Below are 24,644 nucleotides of genomic sequence, written 5' to 3'. Positions count from 1 at the left end.
CAAGTGATATCCAACAGCTCTGTCAAGTGATATCCAACAGCTCTTTCAAGTGATATCCAACATCTGTCAGGTGATATCCAATAGCTCTGTCAAGTAATATCTAACAACTATGTCAAGTGATATCCAACAGCCCTATCAAGTGATATCCAACAGCTCAGCAAGAACTGTGTGGAAACCCACCTACCTTATCGACAAATAATTCCTCAGATCCTCAGATCAAAGAAATAACTGAGAAATGATAATTACATTACTCTTTGGTGTTATCATCAAAATATTACAGGTAGGAAAACTCACACAGAGCAGAAGTAAATAATGAAAAATAGGCAGAAAGCAGTTCATCTTTAAATCTATTTCTTATTTCATTGTACCATACAACAGACTCTGCTTTTATCAGTGACTTCTTATGCTTAAGACAAATTGCTTTGTCGTTATGAGTTAACAACAATTATTCTCTTTATTTCCTATTCCTATTTGACACAAATATTTTCCCTGAAACATACGTAGAGAAAATAACACCCGATTATTTCAAATTTTCAATCAGAGTAACTGAACCTCTGTTCCCAGCCAAGATCAATCAAACCTAAACTGAAATTTAGAAGATTTATTTTTCAAATCATTTTTTGAAAATTTCAATCATCAAATTCAAACACTGTCTTTAATCAATATCTTTCTGTGATGGCTTCAAACAAAAGCCAAATCCACCAGTATGCCATCACTCCCAATTCTGTGGAGGTAGCCTGATTGATGTGCCCTCAACCAAAAAATGCAATAAATCATATTTTTTAAAATAATCCGTGGTCCGTAGAACGGATTGCAAAATGTGATTGACAAACCCAAATTTGACATGTGTTAAGATCAATATCGCCTGTTGTACCCGTGTAAAAACACTGCAACCTGAGACGAGAAGGTTGGCTGGCTGCTTGTATCCCGCCCCCAAAGTCTCATATCATATGGGGTATAAACTGTTGCCAGTTTGTTTCTGTTGAATCGTTGTATTCATGAAGCTCGTTTGGATCCATACTTCAACGCTGATTGCATGTCTCTCTATCATCATGGCTAGTAATTTCCTACCATTCAATAGAAGGAATTAACATCTTTAAATTTTACACCGTCGAGCCATGAGGTTGAAAGGTATCAATTACAGTGTGAAGCGCTGATTCAGCAAAAATGCTTACCTGATGGCAAATAGATTATCTAGATTATCTGGGTGGCTGCAATCATACAAGCTATCAAAGTTGGTACCAACTTTTGGTTTGGCAACTAATTCTTTGCTCATGTTGATTTCAGTGCCAAATGGTTCCTGGAAGTCTTGGAGAATTTCTTCATGGCAGGTTCTTTCAAGACATATGTAATAATAGCAGACTACTTCTGCTGCTAGAAGAATAGACATTATGTTGTTGGGAAATCAATGTACTGACCATTATGGGGCAGTTTGAGAACTGGAATACAGGTTTAATGATGCTGCTATAAGATAAAGATGCTGTTTGGCCTCTCAGACTTCAGACAAGTGCATTCCCATTATTGTTTGGATCCTTGAAGATTATTCTGGGAGCCATTCGGCCTGTCACAGTTTAGCTACAGTTTTAGATCTGTACCCAGATATGCAAAGCAAATTCTCTTGACTGACTATAGACTTACACTGACCCATCTCTAAAGGGTCATGGAGCTTGTCAACGTCAGCAACACAAGGTGAGGTGAGGTGAGGTGAGGTGAGGTGAGGTGGGTTTAACATTGCGTTCAAGATTGTTGCACGTATAGTGCATGCATGTGGATGGTTGATTGAACTCATACGGACTAATTCCCATTTTATAGTGCTAGCCCACTGAAATACAATGCCACAGTTTAACTACTGAGCCAGCCAGTCCTTGTTTAAGCCCCTCAATGCCGAGCAGCAGGCAGAGTAACAACAAGTACCATTTTTTTACGTCTTTTCGTATGACACAGCCAGGGATTGATTCCAAGACCTTCCACTATCAGTTGGACCCTCTACCACTGGACCACGGAGGCGGTCCAAGAACAGTTACAGTCGAGTGAGTAAGTGAATGAGTTGCTTTGTACACCTCTTTTAGCAATATTCCAGCAATATCACACAGGTGCGTGAATGCAAGCGTGTGTCTGTGTGCGTGGGTGTTGCATGCATTGTGTGTGTGCGTTAGGGTGTAGGGGGTGACATAACTGCATGGTTCTCCCATGGCTGAGAATGTACAGGTCCATGTTCTGCCACCCTTGGTTGATACAGACCCGTGTTGTCTACATTGTATCTTCATCAATGCTGTTACATCATAAAAACAAGTAAGATATATAAAATCACCCCCATATTGAATACACTTCATAATCACTCTACCAAAGTACAGTAAACTACGATAATAATGAACACAAAGGGAGCACTAATTCTAGTTCGTTATAACCGTAGTTCGTTATAAGCATATATACAGCATATATACAGCAAATGGCCGGGACAAAAAATAGTTTGTTATATCCATCAGTTTGCTATAAGTATGTTTGTTACACACATAGTTTACTGTATAGAATAAATGTACATAGCGAAACAAATTTCTCAAAGAAGCAAATATTAACCTACAAACATATTCCACAGAAATCCAATCAGATGGCCTATTTCAGTGAGTGAGTGAGTTGTGTTGAACGCTGCTTCTAACAGTATTCCAGTTATATCACGGCGTGCCAGCTTAATGTGGGAGGAAAGCCCGAAGTGATGCAGGTCTCAGATGTTTACCACTTCGGTGAAACCCACGAGCACGGGAATGGTGCTGAAAAACCTAGAAACATAATCGGGGCGAACCAGGATTCAAACCCACAATCAGAGGTTTCTGGCGTGCCCAAAGGACGCAACTCTGCACAGCGAATCGTGGCACCTTAGACGACTGGGCCACCCGTGCCCCCGGCCCATTTCAACACCCAATCATATGCCACAAGTCACACCATAACTACAACAGGCCTTTTTCAAACAAATCCAGTCACAAGCGCATACTGATAATTCATCGCCCAATCACAACACTCCTCCTTCAAAGAGTTCCAATCAAATGCCCCTGCTGACAATTCATTGCCCAGTCAAACAGGTCTTCTTCAAAGGCATCCAATCAAATGCCCCCCACATACAATTCTTTGCCCAATCACAACAGGTCTTCTTCAAGGACATCCAACAAATGCATGCCCGCCGCCTATATAATTCATTGCTCAATGACACCATGCTGCGTATTGTTAAAAAAGCTGAAAAGGAGTAATATTCAAACAGTAATCCAATATCTGATAAATAAATAGGGTGCAACGATTCAGAAAATTTGATGGCGTATGTTTTTTGGTCAATGCTTCCAGCAAGCAGCTGTTTTAATCAATCAATACTTTATTCAGTATTAAGGCCACAGGCCCAGATACAAATATCAATATACAAGTATGGTAGTGGCATTGCTCATAATTGAAAAAAGCTACTCTCTGAAAATAATCAAGCGTGAGGATTTTATTTGTTCAGGTTCATTTGTGGCAATTAAAAACTATGCATAATACATCAGTGATATGTCTTTTGTACATTGCCTGTAGGTATTTATTTCTAATAGTATCAAAAGTTCAAAATTATATTCATCCTCTATTCCTCGATCACAAAAAAGACGATGTTAAGCCTCCTACCTTCATTATGTCTTAACCGTAATTTGTTTGTTTTAATTTGTTGTTGTTTAACGCCGCACTCAGCAATATTCCAGCTGTATGATGGCGGTCTGTAAATAACCGAGTCTGGACCAGACAATCCAGTGATTCACATCATGAGCATCGATCTACACAATTGGGATACGATGACATGCATCAGTCAAGTCAGCGAGCCTGACCACCTGATCCTGTTAGTCGCCCCTTACGACAAGCATAGTCGCCTCTTACGACAAGCATGGGTTGAAGACGTATTCTACCCCGGATCTTCACGGGTGTTCACTTATTCCACTTAGCTACTTTTCCGATTCTAACAAACATTTCAATTCATTTTAAGGTTTTATCTTGAACTGTTGTTAATAGTAGACATCCAATTTTGAAAAAGGTGAAATGGGGTTTAACGTCGCGTCCAAGATTATTGCAGTTATATAGCGACGTGCATGTACGTGTGTGTGTGTGTGTGGCTGCTTGTACTAGTCCGGACTGATGCCGATTTATAGTGCTAGCTCACTGAGATACCATGCCGCAGTTTAACATGAATACCCCACTCAGACACAGTATACCGACTCCGAGCCGACCAGTCCTTGTTTTAGCCCCTTAATGCCGAGCGCCAGACAGGGTAACAACAAGTATTATCTTTAAACGTCTTTTGGTATGACGCGGTCGGGGATCGAACCCCGGACCTAACACTCTCCGGGCGGACGCTCTGCCACTAGACCACGGAGGTGGTCTCAATTTTGAAGTATTACATTAATAGCACAATCATTCAACTTTTTGAAAAAACAATTTCAAGATTGCATGCCAGATGTGAATCGTTACACCCTTTGTAAAAATGTTTGACTTACTTTCCGATGATTTCACAGAGGTCATACTTGTTGTCAAACAGCACCTCAGCCGCTGTGTCCTCCGCCATTGCAGCTAGTCAAACATGGACTGAAAAACAAAAATGTTCACTTTTATTTAACATCCATTACAACACTATATTCAAACAGAGTATTGACAACACTTCAGGCTATGACCACCGAAGGTCGAGCTATAACACCTGTTTCTTGCCATTTGTATTAAACGGTAAACAGAAAGAGAAATTTATAAATTTTTCAATTGAATTCAATTACTGATTTATATTCTGTTAATACTGAAAAAGTCAACCTTGTGTTGAAGAAGAAGTAGAAGAAGAAGGAGGAGGAGGAGGAGGAGGAGGAGAAGAAGGAAGAAGTAGAAGTAGAAGAAGAAGAGCATTTGTAATGCGCCAGATTCCATTCACCAAGTGGATGCTCAAAGTGCTACAACATAATTACCCCGGTCAATGGATCAGTGAGCATTCGATTTTCATTCTCAGCTCACTGGGGAGTATACAACCCAAGCTTTAAAGGGACAATATCAGAAAACATGGTGTAACACTCACGACGAGTTGTCATAAAACATCGAAATGTTATTTTCAAACAAACTTTGTTATAATTCTACACTTGACTGACCTCACTACTGACCTCAAATCAAATCAAACTAGCATCAGAAAGATGAACCCATGACACTTTTTTATTGTTCGTAAAGACTTTTCCACGGTTTCAGACCACTTCTTGCCCCTTTTCAGATGAAGGAAGAGAGTGAATAAAGGCACTTTAACCACCGGGTCTCCCACCCACCATTGTATACGTACAAAACATTTCATCTTTCCTCAACAACAATGCCTATATCAGCATGATCAGCTTCATGGAAGGCAATGAGCTGGTTCTTCACGCCACTCTGAACAAGTTGAACGTAAGTCAGTGATGTATTAAGGCATACAGGCTTGAAGTGAGAAGAAACAGTTCAAGCTGACAAAGACACGTGACTGATAATAATTCCAGGTGTTATGTCATGTATGCTGAGTGAGTGAGTGAGTGAGTGAGTGAGTGAGTCTGTCTGTCTGTGTCTGTCTGTTTGTTGTTTAACGCCGCACTCAGCAATATTCCAGCTCTATGACAGCTGTCTGTAAATAATCGAGTCTGGACCAGACAATCAAGTGATTGACATCATCAGTCAGTCAGTCAGTCAGTCAGTCAGTCCAAAGTGACACAGACAGCAGAGTGAGTGAGTGAGTGAGTCTCAACTGACAGACAGCAGAGTGAGTGAGTGAGTGAGTGAGTGAGTCCAAACTGACACAGACGGCAACCACTGAGTAAGTAAGTAACTGAACGAGTGAGCAGGCTTGGTGAGTAAGATGCTGAAAGACTAAGGATAATTTTATGCTGATTCAAGGTTCAAAATGATTGTGCATCAACCAAGTCTATGAACCTGACCACCCGTTCCCGTCAGTCACTTCTTACCAGCATGACTTACTGAAGACCAATTCTACTCCGTATCTTCACGTGGCCACTAGCATGGAGTATTGTACATGACTCCATGCAAGTAGAACAGTCTAACCTCAATGTGTCGAAATCGTGGGGACCTTGGAAATGGTTTAGGTTAACCAGGATTGAGGACATCAGGGGAATTTTAGGCTAAATTTAAAAACTTGGGTCTTCCAAATGAGTTCGAGAAAACACATTCAACACATCAAAGTTCGACATGAGGTTCAACAGTACATATCACCAAACTGAACTAAACTTAATTCCCCACCCACCCACCCCATAATTCACAGCCCCACTCAACCATTACTGCACATTGCGACCCGTTAGGATCCGGGATAGAATAGGTCTTTAGCAACCCATGCTTGCCGTAAAAGGCGACTATGCTTGTCATAAGAGGCGACTAACGGGATCGGGTGGTCAGGCTCGCTGACTTGGTTGATGCATGACATCGATCCAAAATGGGTGGATTGATGCTCAGGATGTCAATCACTGGATTGTCTGGTCCAGACTCGATTATTTACAGACTACAGTCATATAGCTGAAATATTGCTGAGTGGCGTTAAACAACAAACAAACAAACAGCACACTTGTAAACCACCACGATGCACACACTGGAACCTAACGGTAAAGTTAAAGACATTTTTCCCAAGCCTCATTGCCAACCAGTTTGCATCTCTGCAGTGATGAATGTGAGTGGGTGAGTGAGTATGGTTTTACGCCGTTTTTAGCAATATTCCAGCACTATCACAGTGGGGGACACCAGAAATGGGCTTCACACATTGTACCCATGTCAGGAATCGAACCCGGGTCTTCGGCGTGACGAGTGAACGCTTTAACCACTAGGCTACCCGACCGCCCCTTGCAGTGATGAAAGTGAACCAGATGTGTAAACACCTCTCTTACAGCCTGAAACATGCTGAAGGTTATATTGCTCAAACAACTAAAGACTATTTTTTTCAAAAGTAAACAGCGTGTGAAATACGGCTGAGATTCATAAATAGCCTAACCACTGCATTATTTCCAGGATGATGAAAACTCTCGTCTCAAGGAAACACCGACACAGGAGAAATGGAAAAGTGCTTAACACATCGAGTGCCAACTGATAAGATTCTGAATTTGAAAAATATGGCTTTCCCATTCAAACTTATCTCACTACACAAAGGTCAGAAAACAAATCACTTGAGTAGGTAATTTACCAGATATTTACAGACAGAGTTGGAACGTGCACAATCACTGTTACCTGGCATGAAACATCTTTTGTGACAAGCCCGAGCTATGGTATCGAGACCTCAATGCTAATATTACCTTTGGATGACAAGTTTTGCAACAATAGATCAACAATATACCATATTTCGTCTGTTAAGTTTGAGCTTGTCTTTATTAGGAGCAGGCCTCAATAGTGCTAGGCAGACCTCAATAGTGCTAGGCAGGCCTCACTAGTGCTTGGCAGGTCTCAATAGTGCTAGGCAGTCCTCAATAGTGCTAGACAGGCCTCGATAGTGCTAGGCAGGCCTCAATAGTGCAAGGCAGGCCTCAATAGTGCTAGGCAGGCCTCAATAATGCTAGACAGGCCTCACTAGTGCAAGGCAGGCCTCAAAAGTGCTAGGCAGGCCTCAATAGTGCAAGGCAGGCCTCAATAGTGCTAGACAGGCCTCGATAGTGCTAGGCAGGCCTCAATAGTGCAAGGCAGGCCTCAATAGTGCAAGGCAGGCCTCAATAATGCTAGGCAGGCCTCAATAGTGCAAGGCAGGCCTCAATAATGCTAGGCAGGCCTCAATAGTGCAAGGCAGGCCTCAATAATGCTAGGCAGGCCTCAATAGTGCTTGGCAGGCCTCAATAGTGCTTGGCAGGCCTCAATAGTGCTAGGCAGGCCTCGCTAGTGCTAGGCAGGCCTCACTAGTGCAAGGCAGGCCTCAATAGTGCTTGTCAGGCCTCAATAGTTCTAGGGGTTGGGACAAGAGACAGCATTTTGAAATCAGCCCCAGGATTACATGGAAGTGGGTCTGATGATGTCTCACAATCCAACTTTCGAAATTCACGCAAGTCTGCAGACAACTAAATCATGCTGAGGAGAAGTAAAAATCCAGTGATGCTAGTCCTCACTGACAAGCAGGAGTTGAGGGCTGTAATTCTGAACCAGTTTTCAATGCTTCAATTTTGCTACAAACTGGAGCTGAATAAAACAGACAGAAAATGTAGATCTAGTAAATACTTTTGTCTGGTTCAAGTAGGGCTAGCTGTATACTCAGAGGACTGGGAACACAGCTGGACCCTGTGATGATCTGAAGCGTACTCAAATGAATAAGAACCCTGGCCCTTAACACAGAAAATATGGTGCTTGAGTTTCTTACATTGTCACTATGGTAACTATTGTAACAATCTGCCACAAGAATTCAGAAAAAACAAAACTGACAAACTTCAAAAGACACTCAAAACCTGTTTCTTAAAGAAAGCCTTTGACTTGATCAATAGTGGTCTGGGCGCATTTGAGCAGATGTAAATTGGAAAATGTGCTATTCAAATTCTCAATTTAATTTACAGTGGATATAACAAATACTTCAAAAGTAGGATTGTGGGTTATTAATTTATCTATTTATTCATTTATTTATTTATTTGTCTTACTAATCGTATATTGAAATAGACAAATTATATGTCCTTATACATATTCATTATATATGTACTAGAATTATGTAAATGATTGTTCATCCATGCTCCCTCCCTCCCTCTTTCTCTCCCCTCTCTCTCTCCCTCCCTCCCGCTTTCACTTTCTCTCCCCTCTCTCTCTCCCTCCCTCCCCTTTCTCTCTCTCTCTCTCCCCCCTTTTTTTCTCTCTCTCTCCCCCACCTCTCGCTCTCTCCCTCCCCCCTTTCTCGTTCCTTCTCTTTCTCCCTTTCTCTCCACCCCCTCTCTCTCGCTCTCTCCCCACCTCTCGCTCTCTTCCTCCCCCCTCTCTCCCTCCTTCTCTTTCTCTCAACCCCCTCTCTCTCTCCTTCCCGCCTCTCTCCCTCCTCTTTCTCCCTTTCTCTCCACCCCCTCTCTCTCCCTCCCCCTCTCTCCCTCCCCCTCTCTCCCTCCCCCCTCTCTCCCCTTTTCTCCACCCCCTCTCTCTCGCTCTCTCCCTCCCTCTCTCCCTCCCCCCTCTTTCTCCCTTTTTCTCCACCCCTCTCTCTCGCTCTCTCCCTCCCTCTCTCCCTCCCCCCTCTTTCTCCCTTTTTCTCCACCCCTCTCTCTCGCTCTCTCCCTCCCCTCTCTCCCTCCCCCCTCTTTCTCCCTTTTTCTCCACCCCTCTCTCTCGCTCTCTCCCTCCCTCTCTCCCTCCCCCCTCTTTCTCCCTTTTTCTCCACCCCTCTCTCTCGCTCTCTCCCTCCCTCTCTCCCTCCCCCCTCTTTCTCCCTTTTTCTCCACCCCTCTCTCTCGCTCTCTCCCTCCCCTCTCCCTTTCTCTCCACCCCCTCTCTCTCGCTCTCTCCCCACCTCTCGCTCTCTTCCTCCCCCCTCTCTCCCTCCTTCTCTTTCTCTCAACCCCCTCTCTCTCTCCTTCCCGCCTCTCTCCCTCCTCTTTCTCCCCTTCTCTCCACCCCCTCTCTCTCCCTCCCCCTCTCTCCCCTTTTCTCCACCCCCTCTCTCTCGCTCTCTCCCTCCCTCTCTCCCTCCCCCCTCTTTCTCCCTTTCTCTCCACCCCTCTCTCTCGCTCTCTCCCTCCCCTCTCTCCCTTTCTCTCCACCCTCTCTCTCTCACTCCCGCCTCTCTCCCTCCTTCTCTTTCTCTGTCTCCTTCTCCCCTTCTCTCCACCCCCCTCTCTCTCTTACTCCCTCTCCCCCTCTCTCTCTCTCCTTCTCTCTCTCCCATGGGGAAGTAAAATCACTGAAAGAAGGAACAAGAAACTAAGCAAAAGCAATTTGCTTGCTGCAGCCACTCCAATAATCTCCAACAATGGGTTCATCATGATATCAACTAAACAAAGTTAATTTTCTTATCTCAAAACATGTCTTCCTTTAATGATGAGCAATCCTCTATCTTGCAATAAGCCGACCTATCTGCCCCCAGCTATCTCTACAAAATTACTTCATCAGAATCTGAGGCACTTTTATCTGATTATGTCGCCGATATAAAGCAAAGAAGAGTCATACCTTTAAGGTAACCTTGCTGATTTCATTGTGCCTTGCAGAAACAAACTCCCAAACATACAGAAAATGTTATTACAAGACAACAATTAAAATATCATATACACCTTATTTACATGATTAAGCATCCCCGGCCAACTGCAACACCAGATTGTATGTTTTGTTTCTTTGTTATCTAATGCCGCACTCAGCAATATTCCAGCTATTTGATGGGGTCTGTAAATAATCAAGTCTGTACCAGACAATCCAGTGATTGACATCATGAGCATCGATCTATAAAATTGGGATACGATGACATGAATCAACCAAGTCACCGAGCCTGACCACCTGCTCCCGTTAGTCGCCTTTTACGACAAGCATAGTCGCCTTTTACAGTGCTGGGTTGTTGGCCTATTCTAACCAAGAATCTTCACGGGGCAAATAATGTAAACGCTCCTTACCAAGACTGGAAATTTACATCATGTTACAAGACAACATTTTCTTGAGTATATTGCCGATTTGTTTAACAGAAACCTGCATCACAGAAGGGGTATATTATTGCCCAGTGACTAGTACGTATCTAAAACGTTTCAGCTTCATACATATTTGACCTAAGTTTGTCCTCTACTGCTCAGTCTATTTAAGTTCAAATTTACTGCCCAAGTGCCCTACACCATATTAACCGACCCTACTCAGGTACCTGCTGTAGGTTTCAAGAGTTGGGCACAAAATGTCCGATTGGGAATTGTTTTACTGGAGCTCTGTGAAAAATATATTCTTTGTTAATGTTGTTAAACAATATATCACATGACTGACTAGCCACAAGTCCCGGTTGTTCCGCGGGTCAGGACACACCCGACCGTAGCACCCAAGTTACCTGACCCAGTTCTGACCACCACCCCCTCGTGGAGTGAGCTTATAGAATGTCTGTTATGTCATCTCAATATGAGTAGGAAGTATTTAACTCTTTCAACACCGCAGGCAGGGACCCCGGCTGTACCGGCCAAGACATCATGAGTCTTCAGACACTGCAGACCAGTACAGGCCAAGCCGTAGCCACGTCAAAATTATGAGTAATTTTATTTACCAACCTGTCACACATAATTCATTTATTAAATCTATCACATTTCACAATGTCTGAAATACATATTTCATTTCAAGTTATCATATTTTATCAATTTATCAATAGATCAATAATTTATTCAATATTCCCCTTCCCCCCCCCCAATAAATTCTCGGACACACGCTTCAACAACGGTCCATATCTATGATATCAAACATGTCAAAGGGCAAAACATAGATGTTTCAAGCAAATCTTTAAATACTGTGTACAACAGCCTACATCAGTGTACAACTTTGTACAACAGCCTACATCAGTGTACAACAGTCTACATCAGTGTACAACTGTGTACAACAGCCTACATCAGTGTACAACTTTGTACAACAGCCTACATCAGTGTACAACAGTCTACATCAGTGTACAACTTTGTACAACAGCCTACATCAGTGTACAACTTTGTACAACAGCCTACATCAGTGTACAACTTTGTACAACAGCCTACATCAGTGTACAACTTTGTACAACAGCCTACATCAGTGTACAACTTTGTACAACAGCCTACATCAGTGTACAGCAGCCTACATCAGTGTACAACTTTGTACAACAGCCTACATCAGTGTACAACTTTGTACAACAGCCTACATCAGTGTACAGCAGCCTACATCAGTGTACAACTTTGTACAACAGCCTACATCAGTGTACAACTGTGTACAACAGCCTACATCAGTGTACAACAGTCTACATCAGTGTACAACTTTGTACAACAGCCTACATCAGTGTACAACAGCCTACATCAGTGTACAACAGCCTACATCAGCGTACAACTGTGTACAACAGCCTACATCAGTGTACAACAGTCTACATCAGTGTACAACTTTGTACAACAGCCTACATCAGTGTACAACTTTGTACAACAGCCTACATCAGTGTACAACAGCCTACATCAGTGTACAACTGTGTACAACAGCCTACATCAGTGTACAACAGTCTACATCAGTGTACAACTTTGTACAACAGCCTACATCAGTGTACAACTTTGTACAACAGCCTACATCAGTGTACAACAGTCTACATCAGTGTACAACTTTGTACAACAGCCTACATCAGTGTACAACAGCCTACATCAGTGTACAACTTTGTACAACAGCCTACATCAGTGTACATCAGTGTACAACAGCCTACATCAGTGTACAACTTTGTACAACAGCCTACATCAGCGTACAACAGCCTACATCAGTGTACAACTGTGTACAACAGCCTACATCAGTGTACAACTGTGTACAACAGCCTACATCAGTGTACAACTGTGTACAACAGCCTACATCAGTGTACAACTTTGTACAACAGCCTACATCAGTGTACAACAGTCTACATCAGTGTACAACAGCCTACATCAGTGTACAACTGTGTACAACAGCCTACATCAGTGTACAACTTTGTACAACAGCCTACATCAGCGTACAACAGCCTACATCAGTGTACAACTGTGTACAACAGCCTACATCAGTGTACAACTGTGTACAACAGCCTACATCAGTGTACAACAATGAATCACAGCCTACATCAGTGTACAACTTTGTACAACAGCCTACATCAGTGTACAACAGCCTACATCAGTGTACAACAGTGAATCACAGCCTACAGTGCTGCACAACATCATTCACAAGATGTTTTATCAGAAGTTTCAACATTCATTGATTTGTGAGTTTACACGGTTTTGGCAAGAAAGAAAACAAATACTGACATCACACCGTTCATGCTCTTATTTACAAAAAAAATAGTGCTGTCTCAATCGTGTAAAAATGTCTGATAAAGATGCTTCTCCAAACTAGAAGATCCCATTGGAAGCTTCACCACTAATTGAAGTAATGCCATTGTCCAGTGGGGGAGACAAAAGATACAGACATTGAAACTTTGGGCTGCAATAAATCAATTAGAATTTAATCCCTTTTCTGAAGTAGGATCGGAGGAATTGCATTTTCTCAAATTTACTTTTCTTGAAATTGTCTCCACTGAGCCATCTTGAGCAGAGTGGAGCGGAGTGGAGTGGAAGGCTGTGGAGTGGAGCAGTGTGGAAGGGTTGAGAGGAGCAGAGCAGTAGGGTGTGGAGGGGAGTGGACGGAGTTGGTGATGAAGTGGGTCATGAAGCCCACAGGGGTGGGGTATAGTGGAGTGGAGTGGAGTGGAGTGGAGTGGAGTGGAGTGGAGTGGAGTGGAGTGAAGCAGAAAGGTGCAAAGGGGAGTTGAGTGGAGAGGAGTGGAGTGGAGAGAAGTGGAGGGGAGTGGAGTGGAGAAGAAAGGAGTGGAGAGAAGTGGAGTGGAGCAGAAATGAGTGGAGTGGAGCAGAAATGAGTGGAGTGGAGAGAAGGAGAGTGGAGTTGAGCGAGGCAGAACGGTGCGGAGCGGAGTGGAGTGGGGTGGAGCGGAGTGGGTGAAGCATCAGTTTCATATGAGTGGCCAGGAGGTACGTCTCCTGCCCACAAGCACACCAAGGATTATCACCAGCTATAGAATAAAACCCACATATCCTGACACTAAAAGGGACACAACTCCACACGGAGACTAGCAATACCTATGATCACGAGGACACTATACCACTTACACAAACAGAAAAGGAATCATGGTTAATACAAAAAGGTTAGACTTGGGTATGTAGCAGTCAGTGAGAAAGATATTTTTAACACCACTTTGAACAGTATACCAGTTATATCCCGACGTGTCAGCTTACTGTGAGAGGAAAGTGATGCAGGTCTCAGACGTTCACCACTGTGGTGAAACCCACGAGCACGCAACTCTGCACAGCGAATCTCGGCGCCTTAGACGGTCTAACTGGGCCACCCGTGCCCCCGGCCCAACTGCTGACCAACCTAGAAACATAATCGGGGATTTCCAACCCACATTGATAGGTTTCTGGTGTGCCTAAGAGACTTGAGTGAGTGAGAATGTCGACAAATGCTGGAGTCAAGTCTTGAGTTAACCTGTTTTCTAGGCCAAGGGAACAAGTGGCCAATAGCAGGAGCAACAATTCACCACATTCAGCAGGGATGCATCGTCCCGAGGCAAGGCAATTATAAAAGTCCAATTTCCACTCTTGCTGGAATTATCGAGTTATATTTTGGCTGGACTAACAAGTCTATGCATATCCAATCAAAATCGTGTAATGAAATCGACAACCAGTTGGTTCATACTTTGGTTGATTGCATGATTTGTAAAACAGGTGTACTAGCCAACTCGGCATCAACAGCTATTTTCCAAATCTTTTCATGTTTTTAATCAAGGTGCACACGTGATTTCATGCTCTTCGCAAAGTAAGACCCATTTTAATCACAATACAGATTTTGATTATCGATTGGGCGTCTTGACCATGTTGACTGGGCGCCGCCATATTGTAGGAACAAATGCAAGTGGCATGAGAGATGGAATCTGATTGGTCAACACGAGGGACATAGAAGGGACACAACTTGTAACAGTCACTGGTGGTACTATGATCGAGCTTGTTTGTTCACAAAAGATCTGGCCCAAAAGTCAATGTATGTGGTCGAAGAAAAAAACTATTTTTCAACTACCAGATCAGTACTGCTACTAACATGACTAATGAATGAAAGAAGATAATCAATTGTTGTATTTTTCAGAATAAACATTTACATATCTATTTCCACGGTTATGAAATCTCAAGGCTGTTTGTTTGCAAAATGGAGTCATTCAAAAATCTTTTTGTCGAAAGTCATTGAAATTATTGAGGGCTTTTTTGTCGGTCGGTCGGCCTTGTAAACTAACCCAAAAATCCAAAGGCTTTCCAATGACTCTTATTAAAGGTGTGTTTTACTTTCGCAATAATTTCAAACATTTTTAGTATAAGTTTATTGGTTGGTTGGTTTGTTGTTTAAGCCGCACTCAGCAATATTCCAGCTATATGACGGCGGTCTGTAAATAATCGATTCTGGACCAGACAATCCAGTGATTGACATCATGAGCATTGATCAACTGCAATAATATTTTGATTGGATACATTCGATATGACAATTCAAAATAGTGCAGGAAGTTGTCGGCGAGTAAAAGGAAGTACTTGTCATTATTGTCCGACATAAGTTTACAAATGTCATTTTAATGGACACCCACATGACTTAGCCTCGGCAAGAAAGGCGTAGTTTGGATCAATGCCAATGGAAACATTGATGACAAACAGCAGTTTCCCTTTTTCTTGTTGAGTGAGTGAGTGATCGATATTCACGACTGCTGTTTCATCCCGTCATCAAATCATATCATCGACAAAGGACAAGCGAGATCGATAATTCAATCAATGGTTACACCACCCACTCCTCATGTAAATTGGTTGTTAACTGCGTGGTGAAGTTGGGATTGTTCAGCCCTGAAGCTAAATGGAGCAGGATACAATATCATGGACATACTCTTTCTACGGAGATTTCGAAGAGCATCATTAAACTCAGAGCGACAAAACACTCTCCACAAGACTTTTTGACAAGAGGATTGAATTCAACTTTCCAGCAGCCACCTTTCCTTTAATGTTAGCACTACTGCAGCAGCTCCATCCTTTGGTGTCTACATTTCACAACTCTTGAGGTACAATCGAGCATCCTCTTTCCTTGGAGATTTCCAAGAGTGTCATTCAGCTCTTGTTCAAAAGTTGTTCGATCAGAGTCACATTCAAGGGCTTAGTAAAGCTTGCAAAACACTTTATGGTAGTTATGTGGAGGATATTTCCAAAACATTATGTCTGATGCAAGTCCCTATTTAGCCTCATACCATACATTCCTGTGTTGTATAGGTGAACAATTGACTTGGCTTTGCATGTGTTTGCAGTGGGTGACACCAGCAAGTCAGGATATGCTCACCTGTTTAGAAACACCTGGTATGATCACTGTTTGATAGTGATTCACAAACACAGGCTCATAATACAGTCAGAATTAAACAACAGGCCCTTAAAGAAGTTACCCGTGAAGATCCGAGGTAGAATAGGTCTTCAGCAACCCATGCTTGACATAAAAAGCGACCATGCTTGTCATAGGAGGCGACTAACGGGATCGGGTGGTCAGGCTCACTGACTTGGTTGAAGCATGTCATCGATCCCAATTGCATGGATTGATGCTCATGATATCAATGACTGGATTGTCAGGTCCAGACTCGATTATTTCCAGACCACCATTATACAGCTGGAACATTGCTGAGTGCAGCGTTATTGCCGTTAAACAACAAACCAAACCAAACCAAAAGAGAGATTTTTTAGAATTATGAAAATGATTTTGTCTCTTAACTTTTAATTATACAATATTAAAATATTACCCCGCTTAAAAAAATACATAGAGCGTTTTACTTTCACATGAACGTGCCACTGAAAGATGAGTAATTTGAGGTACCGGAATCAGGAAAAGAAACATCTCAGTGTTCTCCAGTGACCAATCTCGTGCATCGCTCTCCACGAAATCTTTATAAAAGTTTGAAGGAATTACACAAAACACCTGAAAAAATATATGAAAAGTTCACAAAATAGGAAAATTAAGAAGCAACAATAGTGTGATGATGGTGTCAGTTGACGCCCATAGGTACTGCTGCTGAAGAAATCAGTGTTCTGACAAGACACGACATTCATCACAGGAACTATTCTCGGCCTTCAAGAAGTCTAAAAAAACATTTACGAAAACTCAACATTCGGATTAAGGTCAAGAGTTGCAGAAAGTCCATGTTTTTTCTGTAAATCAACGTTTAGACATCTGTGAAACTCTTAACACTTGCTTGTCCTTGGGCAAAGGGCAAAATGATAAAATGTATCTGTCAGGCGTCAAAGGCTTTTTCTCCACTTAATAATGACAAAGTTTGCAGTATTTTCTTCGAAACATGTACCTCATTAAACACATCTTCCCGAGGCAAGTTAGTTAACTGACTCTAGTAGTCCAGTTTCCACCCTTGCCGGTATAGGCTGGGATTTCTGGGCACAATCCTCCTGCTGACCAATCAGATTCCACCTCTCATCACTTGCATTTGCTTCAAACAAAATGGCCAGCCCAGTCAAGACGATCTGAACGATGATCAAGATCTATATTCATTATTGTAATAAAATAGGTCTTACCTCACAAAGTTCATCAAACCACTTGAGCACCTTGATTAAAAACATGAAAAGATTTGGGAAATATCTGCCGACGCCCATTTGACGATACACATCATTTGTAAATCCCGCAGTTGACCAAATTCTGTACGTTGAAATCCATTTTGTTTACAAACAGAATGTCTATTTCATTACGAGATTTTGATTGGACTATGCATGGGCTCGTTATCCCAGCCAAAATATAACTCCATAATTCCAGCCAAGTTCGGCAAGGGTGGAAGCTGGACTTTTATGGTCAGTTAGGACACTTCTCTCAACACAGCACTCGTCAATATTCCAGCTCTATAATCGTGTCTCTGAACTAGTGACACCATGATCATTGATCCACGGCGCAGCAGTACAATGAGTGAGTATGGTTTTACACCGCTTTAGCAATATTCCAGCAATATCACGGCGGGGGACACCAGAAATTGGCTTCACACATTGTGCCCATGTCGGGAATCGAACCCGGGTCTTCGGCGTGATGAGCGAACGCTTTAAACACTAGGCTACCGGACACATAATCAACCAAGTCACGGAGCCTGGCCACCCAATCCATTTGGTCACCTCGTACAAGGACCTATTCTACCCCGGGATCATCACTAGTTATAGACTGACTTGGTGTGAGGGGGGGGACGGTCCTGTTTACATTGTTTACAGACTATCAAACCCAAACCTAAATTTCCGAAATGTTGCATAAAACTTAAATCTTGACATGGAATAATTTTACTTGCTTCAGTAATAAAAACTCCAGTAGGCCAATGGTAGAAATTGAGTATTATATGGAATAATTTTACTTGCTTCAGTAATAAAAACTCCAGTAGGCCAATGGTAGAAATTGAGTATTATATGGAATAATTTTACTTGCTTCAGTAATAAAAACTCCAGTAGGCCAATGGTAGAAATTGAGATATTATATGGAATAATTTTACTTGCTTCAGTAATAAAAACTCCAGTAGGCCAATGGTAGAAATTGAGTATTATATGGAATAATTTTACTTGCTTCAGTAATAAAAACTCCAGTAGGCCAATGGTAGAAATACGGTATTCGACATAATAAGTGCCCAGGGCGCACTCAAAATTAGAAATAGGGGACCCTTATTAGAATATAATTTAGGTGAGAAAAAAAACTGAGTTGAAAGATCATAAATTTTGTGGTTTATGCTAACAGCCTGAAATGATACCAAAAAAGTCTTATACACGACAGATATTTTTTCCAGAATTTAATTGCCCATAATTAAGGTTGCATATAACACACGAGTGTGTATTATACACCAATAAATAAGTCTTGTGTACATTGATCAATCAGAAGGGGTGCTAATTGGGGTTGTTCACTGGCTATTCAATATATTAGCAAATATTGCCATGGGCGCTTATTAGAGCAGGGCACTTATTACGTCGAATATGGTATTGTTTTAATACACAAAAAATTTCTCCCATGAAAATACCACTGCCAACCTTTAATATTGCAAAACGAATTAGTTGAAGTAAAAAGTACAATTACCATTTTATATTCATGACACTCTATGGATCGAACGATGTTTGTTAGATTGTATGTTTCTTGTTTAACTCTGCACTCAGCAAGTTTAGCAATATTCCAGCAATACGCCGGTCTGTAAATAACCAAATCTAGACCAGACAATCCTGTGAATGACATCATAAACATATACATGCAATTCAGATACAATGACATGCAATGAACCAAATCAGCGAGCCTGACCACCCGATCCATTAAGTCACTCTTACGAAAAGCATGGGTTGCTGGGGATCGGACTCCATAAAGGATGTCCTGGAAAAGAAATCTGCATATCAAGGAGTGAGTGAGTGAGTGAGTATAGTTTTACGCTGCTTTAAGCAATATTCCAGCACAGGACACCGGAAAATCAGCTTCATGCATTGTACCCACATGGGGATTCGAACCTGGGTCTTCGGCGTGACAAGCTAACGCCTTAACCACTAGCCTACCCCACCGCCCCTTACCAGGAAGGAATGAGTGATGAGGTTCAACTGACAACAAATCAAACGTAGTAATACACAACACACTCTGTAACCCCTGTTATGAATATTCACAATTGCCGCTTGCTGCCTTGCGGAACAGTCTGGTTATCTGCGATTCTGCGTACAATGTATCAAGACACTGCCATCAAGAGCAGTGAGCTGTACAGTTTAAACCTAAAACACATAAACTCATTAATTTTAATGAATAATTTCACACTGATACGATTCTCAGTGCACTATTTCTGATGGCAATTATTTTCGTTACGCTCAAAGGAACTAATGATCAACCGTAGTCTGCTGTTCACTGATTGGCTGAAAAAGGCCTTCAACAGTGCATGCAAACATCATCAAGTTGTTTTCAATTACAGACTTAACTGTCTGTCGTACGATACAATTTGAGCTCAGCAACCAGAATGTCATACTGCTGTCAACATCATACGTACGTTTTTCCAATAAATTCATTTATCATACAGTAAACACTGTTATTGGTGCAATAAACCAATCCAGTAAACGGTAAACTTGGTAACACAGTCTAATAAATATGCAAATGAGGTGACTTTGTTAGAACCACTCTGTATTTATACACCAAATGCTCAACTTGCTCTCTGTACTTATGGACCCGTGAAGATCCAGGGTAGAATAGGTCCTCAGCAACCCATGCTTGCAGTAAAAGGTGACTATGCTTGTCGTAAGAGGCGACTGACGGGATCGAGTGGTCAGACTCGCTGACTTGTTGAAGTATGTCATCAATCCCAATTGCGTGGATCGATGCTCATGATATCAATCACTGGATTGTCTGGTCCAGACTCGATTATTTACAGACCGCCGTCATATAGCTGGAATATTGCTGAGTGCGGCGTTAAACAACAAACCAACCAACCCTGTACTTTTGCCTATAGTTTACAATAGGCATGATAGGTTCAGATATACATGGGTCTCCTGGCTTGTGTGCCATCCTGGGAACAAATTGTTTGTCATCATGATCCATTGTGTGACTGGTGCTCATGCTGTTGATCACTGGTTTGTCTGCTCTGATATAGCTTGGATATTACTGACTGCGGCATTAAATATACACTCACTCACTCAGATCAGGTGGTCAGGCTTGCTGACTTGGTTGATGCATGTCATCGTATTTTATTTTGTGTAGTCAAGCTGGAATAAAGCCGTGAAACATAAAAGAAAAAAGTGTGGCTTAATTGCTACTACTAATTTGCTAACGACATCATGCAAGTCAAAACTAATCCATGTTCAAACCGTTCATCACTAACATATCGACAGGATATACAAAAATACAAAATAACTTCATGATGATGACGAGGATGAACCACTGAGTTACTCACAGCATCATCAAACACTCATCCGTATTTGCTACATTTTCACTGCACCATAATCCATAGGTCATCTGTATTCACAAACAAAATAACTCGTCTTATCTGCTTTTCCAGCCTATTTTCTGTCAAATTTTCAACAAATGGTAAGATAAACATGACAATCATGGTATAAGGCAAATAACTCACCAACCTAGTCAACTCCCGGCCCCACTAGCAGCCACAATATGATGCAACAATCATTGTATATACATGTTATACACTCCAAGAGATGATCCCAGCACAGACCATAAATAAACACTGTGAACATACAGTCGTCAGGTGGGGCAATATAATTTATAGCTTGAGTACTCTATACCATGTTGAATGCTGTTTTTGCAACACTGTTTACGGTGCACCCACACATCATGTTGGTTTTGGTTTGTTTGTGTTTAACGCCACACTCAGCAATATTCCAGCTATATGACGGCGGTCTGTAAATAATCAAGTCTGGACCAGACAATCCAGTGACTGACACCATGACATTGATCAATGCAATTGGGATCGATGACATGCATCAACCAAGTCAGCGAGCCTGACAACATGATCTTAGTCACCTCTTAAGACAAGCATAGATGCGTGTCTTCGTATTCCATTCGCGTGGATTGATACTCATGATGTCAATCAGTGGATTGTCTGGTCCAAACTCGATTATTTACAGACCGCCATCATATAGCTGGAATATTGCTGCATGCGGCTTTAAACAAGCAAACTGACATCATATCATTGCATGTGTTCAGAAGTCTTTAGCCAGTCATAGATGGGGATTTTAATATTGAATTGAAGACATGATCCACAGACACCCTGAACTCTGGAGTGTATTTTTGACAATAGGAAAGCCAGTTACATGTTACATGTAACATGCAGTCTACAGTTTAATATAAGGATTCAAACAGCCATACTTTGTGCCGTTTAAATTATTTGCATCCATTCTCAACGTGTATGTTTGTATTGTGTACTCTATTTTGCATCCAGTAAATCCCTGTGACATATATATCACAGATAACACTATAAATCACAGCAGGCTGCAAACAACACTGTCTGGGCCAGGCAAAACACAACAACCATAGCGTTACAAGACTGCAAAGTTCCAGACTCTTAAAAACTTTGCAGTTAGTATCAAAACCTTTGGAATCTACTAGCCCTGTATGGCTGAGACTTTTTGACTCACTCATTCACAAGTCCAAACATGCTTCTTATCATCCTTTAAGCATGTTAAGCTGATACCAGTCTTATTACATGGACTAGTTATTATTAGCTGAGCTTTTAGGCCCAACAGAATTTTTCGAAACTAATGCTATGTAGTGGCTGAAGTTGCAGATCGTGTAAGGTCAAGTCTTTTGTCAAAACGTGTAGTAATGTTAACAAACCTCAAGGACAGACTTGAATCAGGGACTAGATGACATAAACTGTGTGTGGACTTGCATGTGGACAATGACCTTATCTCAGCGAATTTGGTTATCAAAATAATCCCATCCTCATCGTTCAACGAACAATGGCTACAGGCAAACTGCTCTGTGCCAGAATCCTCATAAAGCAATGCACAAAATGATTCTTCAAATATCTAAGATGTATTGATAAAAAATTATTGATATATAGTAAACATAAATCGTCACATAGAAATTAATTTTCATTATTGTAAGTTTTTTTGTAACTAACATCACCTTAATATGTTTCCGATCTATAATTAGCCCAACATGCGTCAATAATTGGCATTTCTGTACTGACATGAGGGCTTTAGAGGATGAGTTTAAAGGTAAAAGTTATAACGATGTGATTTGTAAATAAAGTTTGCAATTAAACATTTTATTAATGTTCATTGGGGCTCAGTTGCTCATGATGTCAATCACTTGATTGCCTGGTCCAGACACGATAATTTACAGATCATCGTCATATAGCTGGAATATTGGAGAATGTGGCATTTACCAAAGAAACGAACAAAATCACTCCCAAAAATATGATATGGAATAATAACCTAGTTAGACCTCTAACACTTTCCTTAAAAACGGGGGGAACGGGTGGCCCAGTTGTATAAGGCGCTGTGATATGCTGTGCAGAGTTGCGTCCCTTGTGCACGCCAGAAACCTAGGATTGTAGGTTCGAATCCCAGTTCGCCTTGATTATGGTTCTAGGTTTGTCAGCACCATACCCATGCTCGTGGGTTCCACCGAAGTGGTAAAAGTCTGAGACCTGCATCACTTTGGGCTTTCCTCCCACATTAAGCTGACACCCCATGACATAACTGGAATACTGTTGAAACAGGCGTTAAAACCAGCTCTCTCACATTAATGTTCATGATGTAATGACTATTCGTCTTTTGATGCTACTTCATCACGTTCATGAGAAATAAGCAACGATTATGGATCTTATACAACAATTTCATTTCATACCGACCCTTCAGCAAACTTTTAACAGAGCGTCTGTTTGGTGTATATAAACATTATGGACACACGCCAAAACATTGGTCCAAGGGAGGCAACTGCTGACTGACAACAGCGGTTCACACGTTTTCAAAATACAACCACATGCTGTTTAATAAATATCAACCTCAACTACAAAGTGCACCCATAGTATCTGCTGCACAAATGTGCACTTCAGAAAATGAGTTTTGTTGTTTTTGACAAAACGTAACAAATCATTCTCACTTGTGTTTATCTAAATCCTTGATCCTTCTTTGCAAACCAACACTACTTTATCACGGAACTGTCAAACCACACCGAAACATGTTTCGAGCGATACATGTTAATAACAACCACTTTACTCCATGCAACGTGACAGTGCGATATCACTCATTATCACCTATCAATATATCACGCATCGGGGGTTCATACACAAGCGCGCGACCGAGGGGTATGGACACGCTTCTGCTAAAACTTGGCTCTTTCGGACTGGGCTGGGGTCAAATTCCAGGCTTGCAAAATCCTTACCTGGCAAATGTGAAAGTTTACAGAATAATCCGATGCCAAACTTTGTCTTTAAATGCAGATATGAGTAGGCACTGTTTACAAAATACACAGATAGCTGGTCAACGTAGGTGGTCGGGTAAAACAGTCCCTCTCTCGTACTCTTCCGCCATAGACTGACTTGTAACCGGAAGTAGGTCTTGTGACCCTCACGAGTCGAGATGGTCTGCGCACAATTTGTCGGCGACTGTCAGTTACCCCTTGATCTTTTGTAAAGTGATACATTTAACAAACTTCTTACAATAATATTCCGAACGAGTCGGAGAAGCATGACAATGTTACTTTTTGTGTATATCTTCGGCGGTGAGTAACTTTCAACTGTCAGGCGGACTCGTGAACTTTCATTCAACTAGCTTGCTTTTGGATTCAGCGATATTGATTTTTTAAGAGTAACTATTTTTGTTGCCAACCCAACATAAGTTTTCAATATACCGACTGTTTGATGATGATATTATCGAAATCTTTCTCCATATTTTTGTAGGCTAGAATAAATGAAGTACAGCTGTCTCTGAAGAAAATCAATACATAAACACATTCTGGGATAAAATAGCTCCCTAATTTTCTCCATGACTAAACGTTTCCATATATATCCCTTTCCTGTCTTTAGAGTAAATTAAGTCGAGAGTAGAAGTGTGCCGGTCTATTTTATAATTCATATATATTCCATTGCGCTTAAATCCTTCGCTCGTCACACCAAAGTGAGTGAGTGAGTATGGTTTTACGCCGCCTTTAGCAACATTCCAGCAATATCACGGCGGGGGACATCAGAAATGGGCTTCACACATTGTACCCATGTCGGGAATCGAACCCAGGTCTTCAGCGTGACGAGCGAACGCTTTGACCACTAGGCTACCCGACCGCCCCCGTCACACCAAAGACCTGAACCGGGCCCCATTCACTACCGAGGGGGGTTTCACCGAAGTGGTAAACGTCTGAGACCTGCATCACTTCGGGCTTTCCTCCCACATTAAGCTGACACGCCGCGATATAACTGGAATACTGTTAAAAGCGGCGTTAAACCAAACTCACTCACTCACTACCGAGGGACAGTGTTTGAAGCCCGGTTC

General features: G+C 41.8%; 2 protein-coding genes across 11 annotated transcripts in view; both read right to left on the bottom strand.

Moving 5' to 3' along the window:
• Window positions 1–23,692, bottom strand: part of LOC139448502 (peripheral plasma membrane protein CASK-like) — a 483,162-nt gene extending 459,470 nt beyond the window's left edge. For all 10 annotated transcript variants that reach the window (XM_071230056.1, XM_071230052.1, XM_071230057.1 and 7 more), the window contains exons 1-2: window positions 23,542–23,692; window positions 4,503–4,590 (exon numbers count right to left, since the gene is read on the bottom strand). In XM_071230056.1, the coding sequence (XP_071086157.1) occupies window positions 4,503–4,570 (68 nt within the window). In that variant the 5' untranslated portion in view covers window positions 4,571–4,590; window positions 23,542–23,692. The remainder of the gene's footprint in view (window positions 1–4,502; window positions 4,591–23,541) is intronic.
• Window positions 8,690–9,835, bottom strand: LOC139449033 (RNA-binding protein 25-like). Its single transcript, XM_071230510.1, has one exon. It carries the CDS (start codon window positions 9,833–9,835, stop codon window positions 8,690–8,692), a length of 1,146 nt encoding a protein of 381 aa, XP_071086611.1.
• Window positions 23,693–24,644: the final 952 nt, after the last annotated feature.

This window comes from Haliotis cracherodii, unplaced genomic scaffold (genome assembly GCF_022045235.1).
Source record: "Haliotis cracherodii isolate W230 unplaced genomic scaffold, xgHalCrac1.p SCAF_7, whole genome shotgun sequence".
In the NCBI taxonomy this organism is placed as follows: Eukaryota; Metazoa; Mollusca; class Gastropoda; order Lepetellida; family Haliotidae; genus Haliotis; species Haliotis cracherodii.
This window is presented reverse-complemented; position numbering and strand designations above follow the sequence as displayed.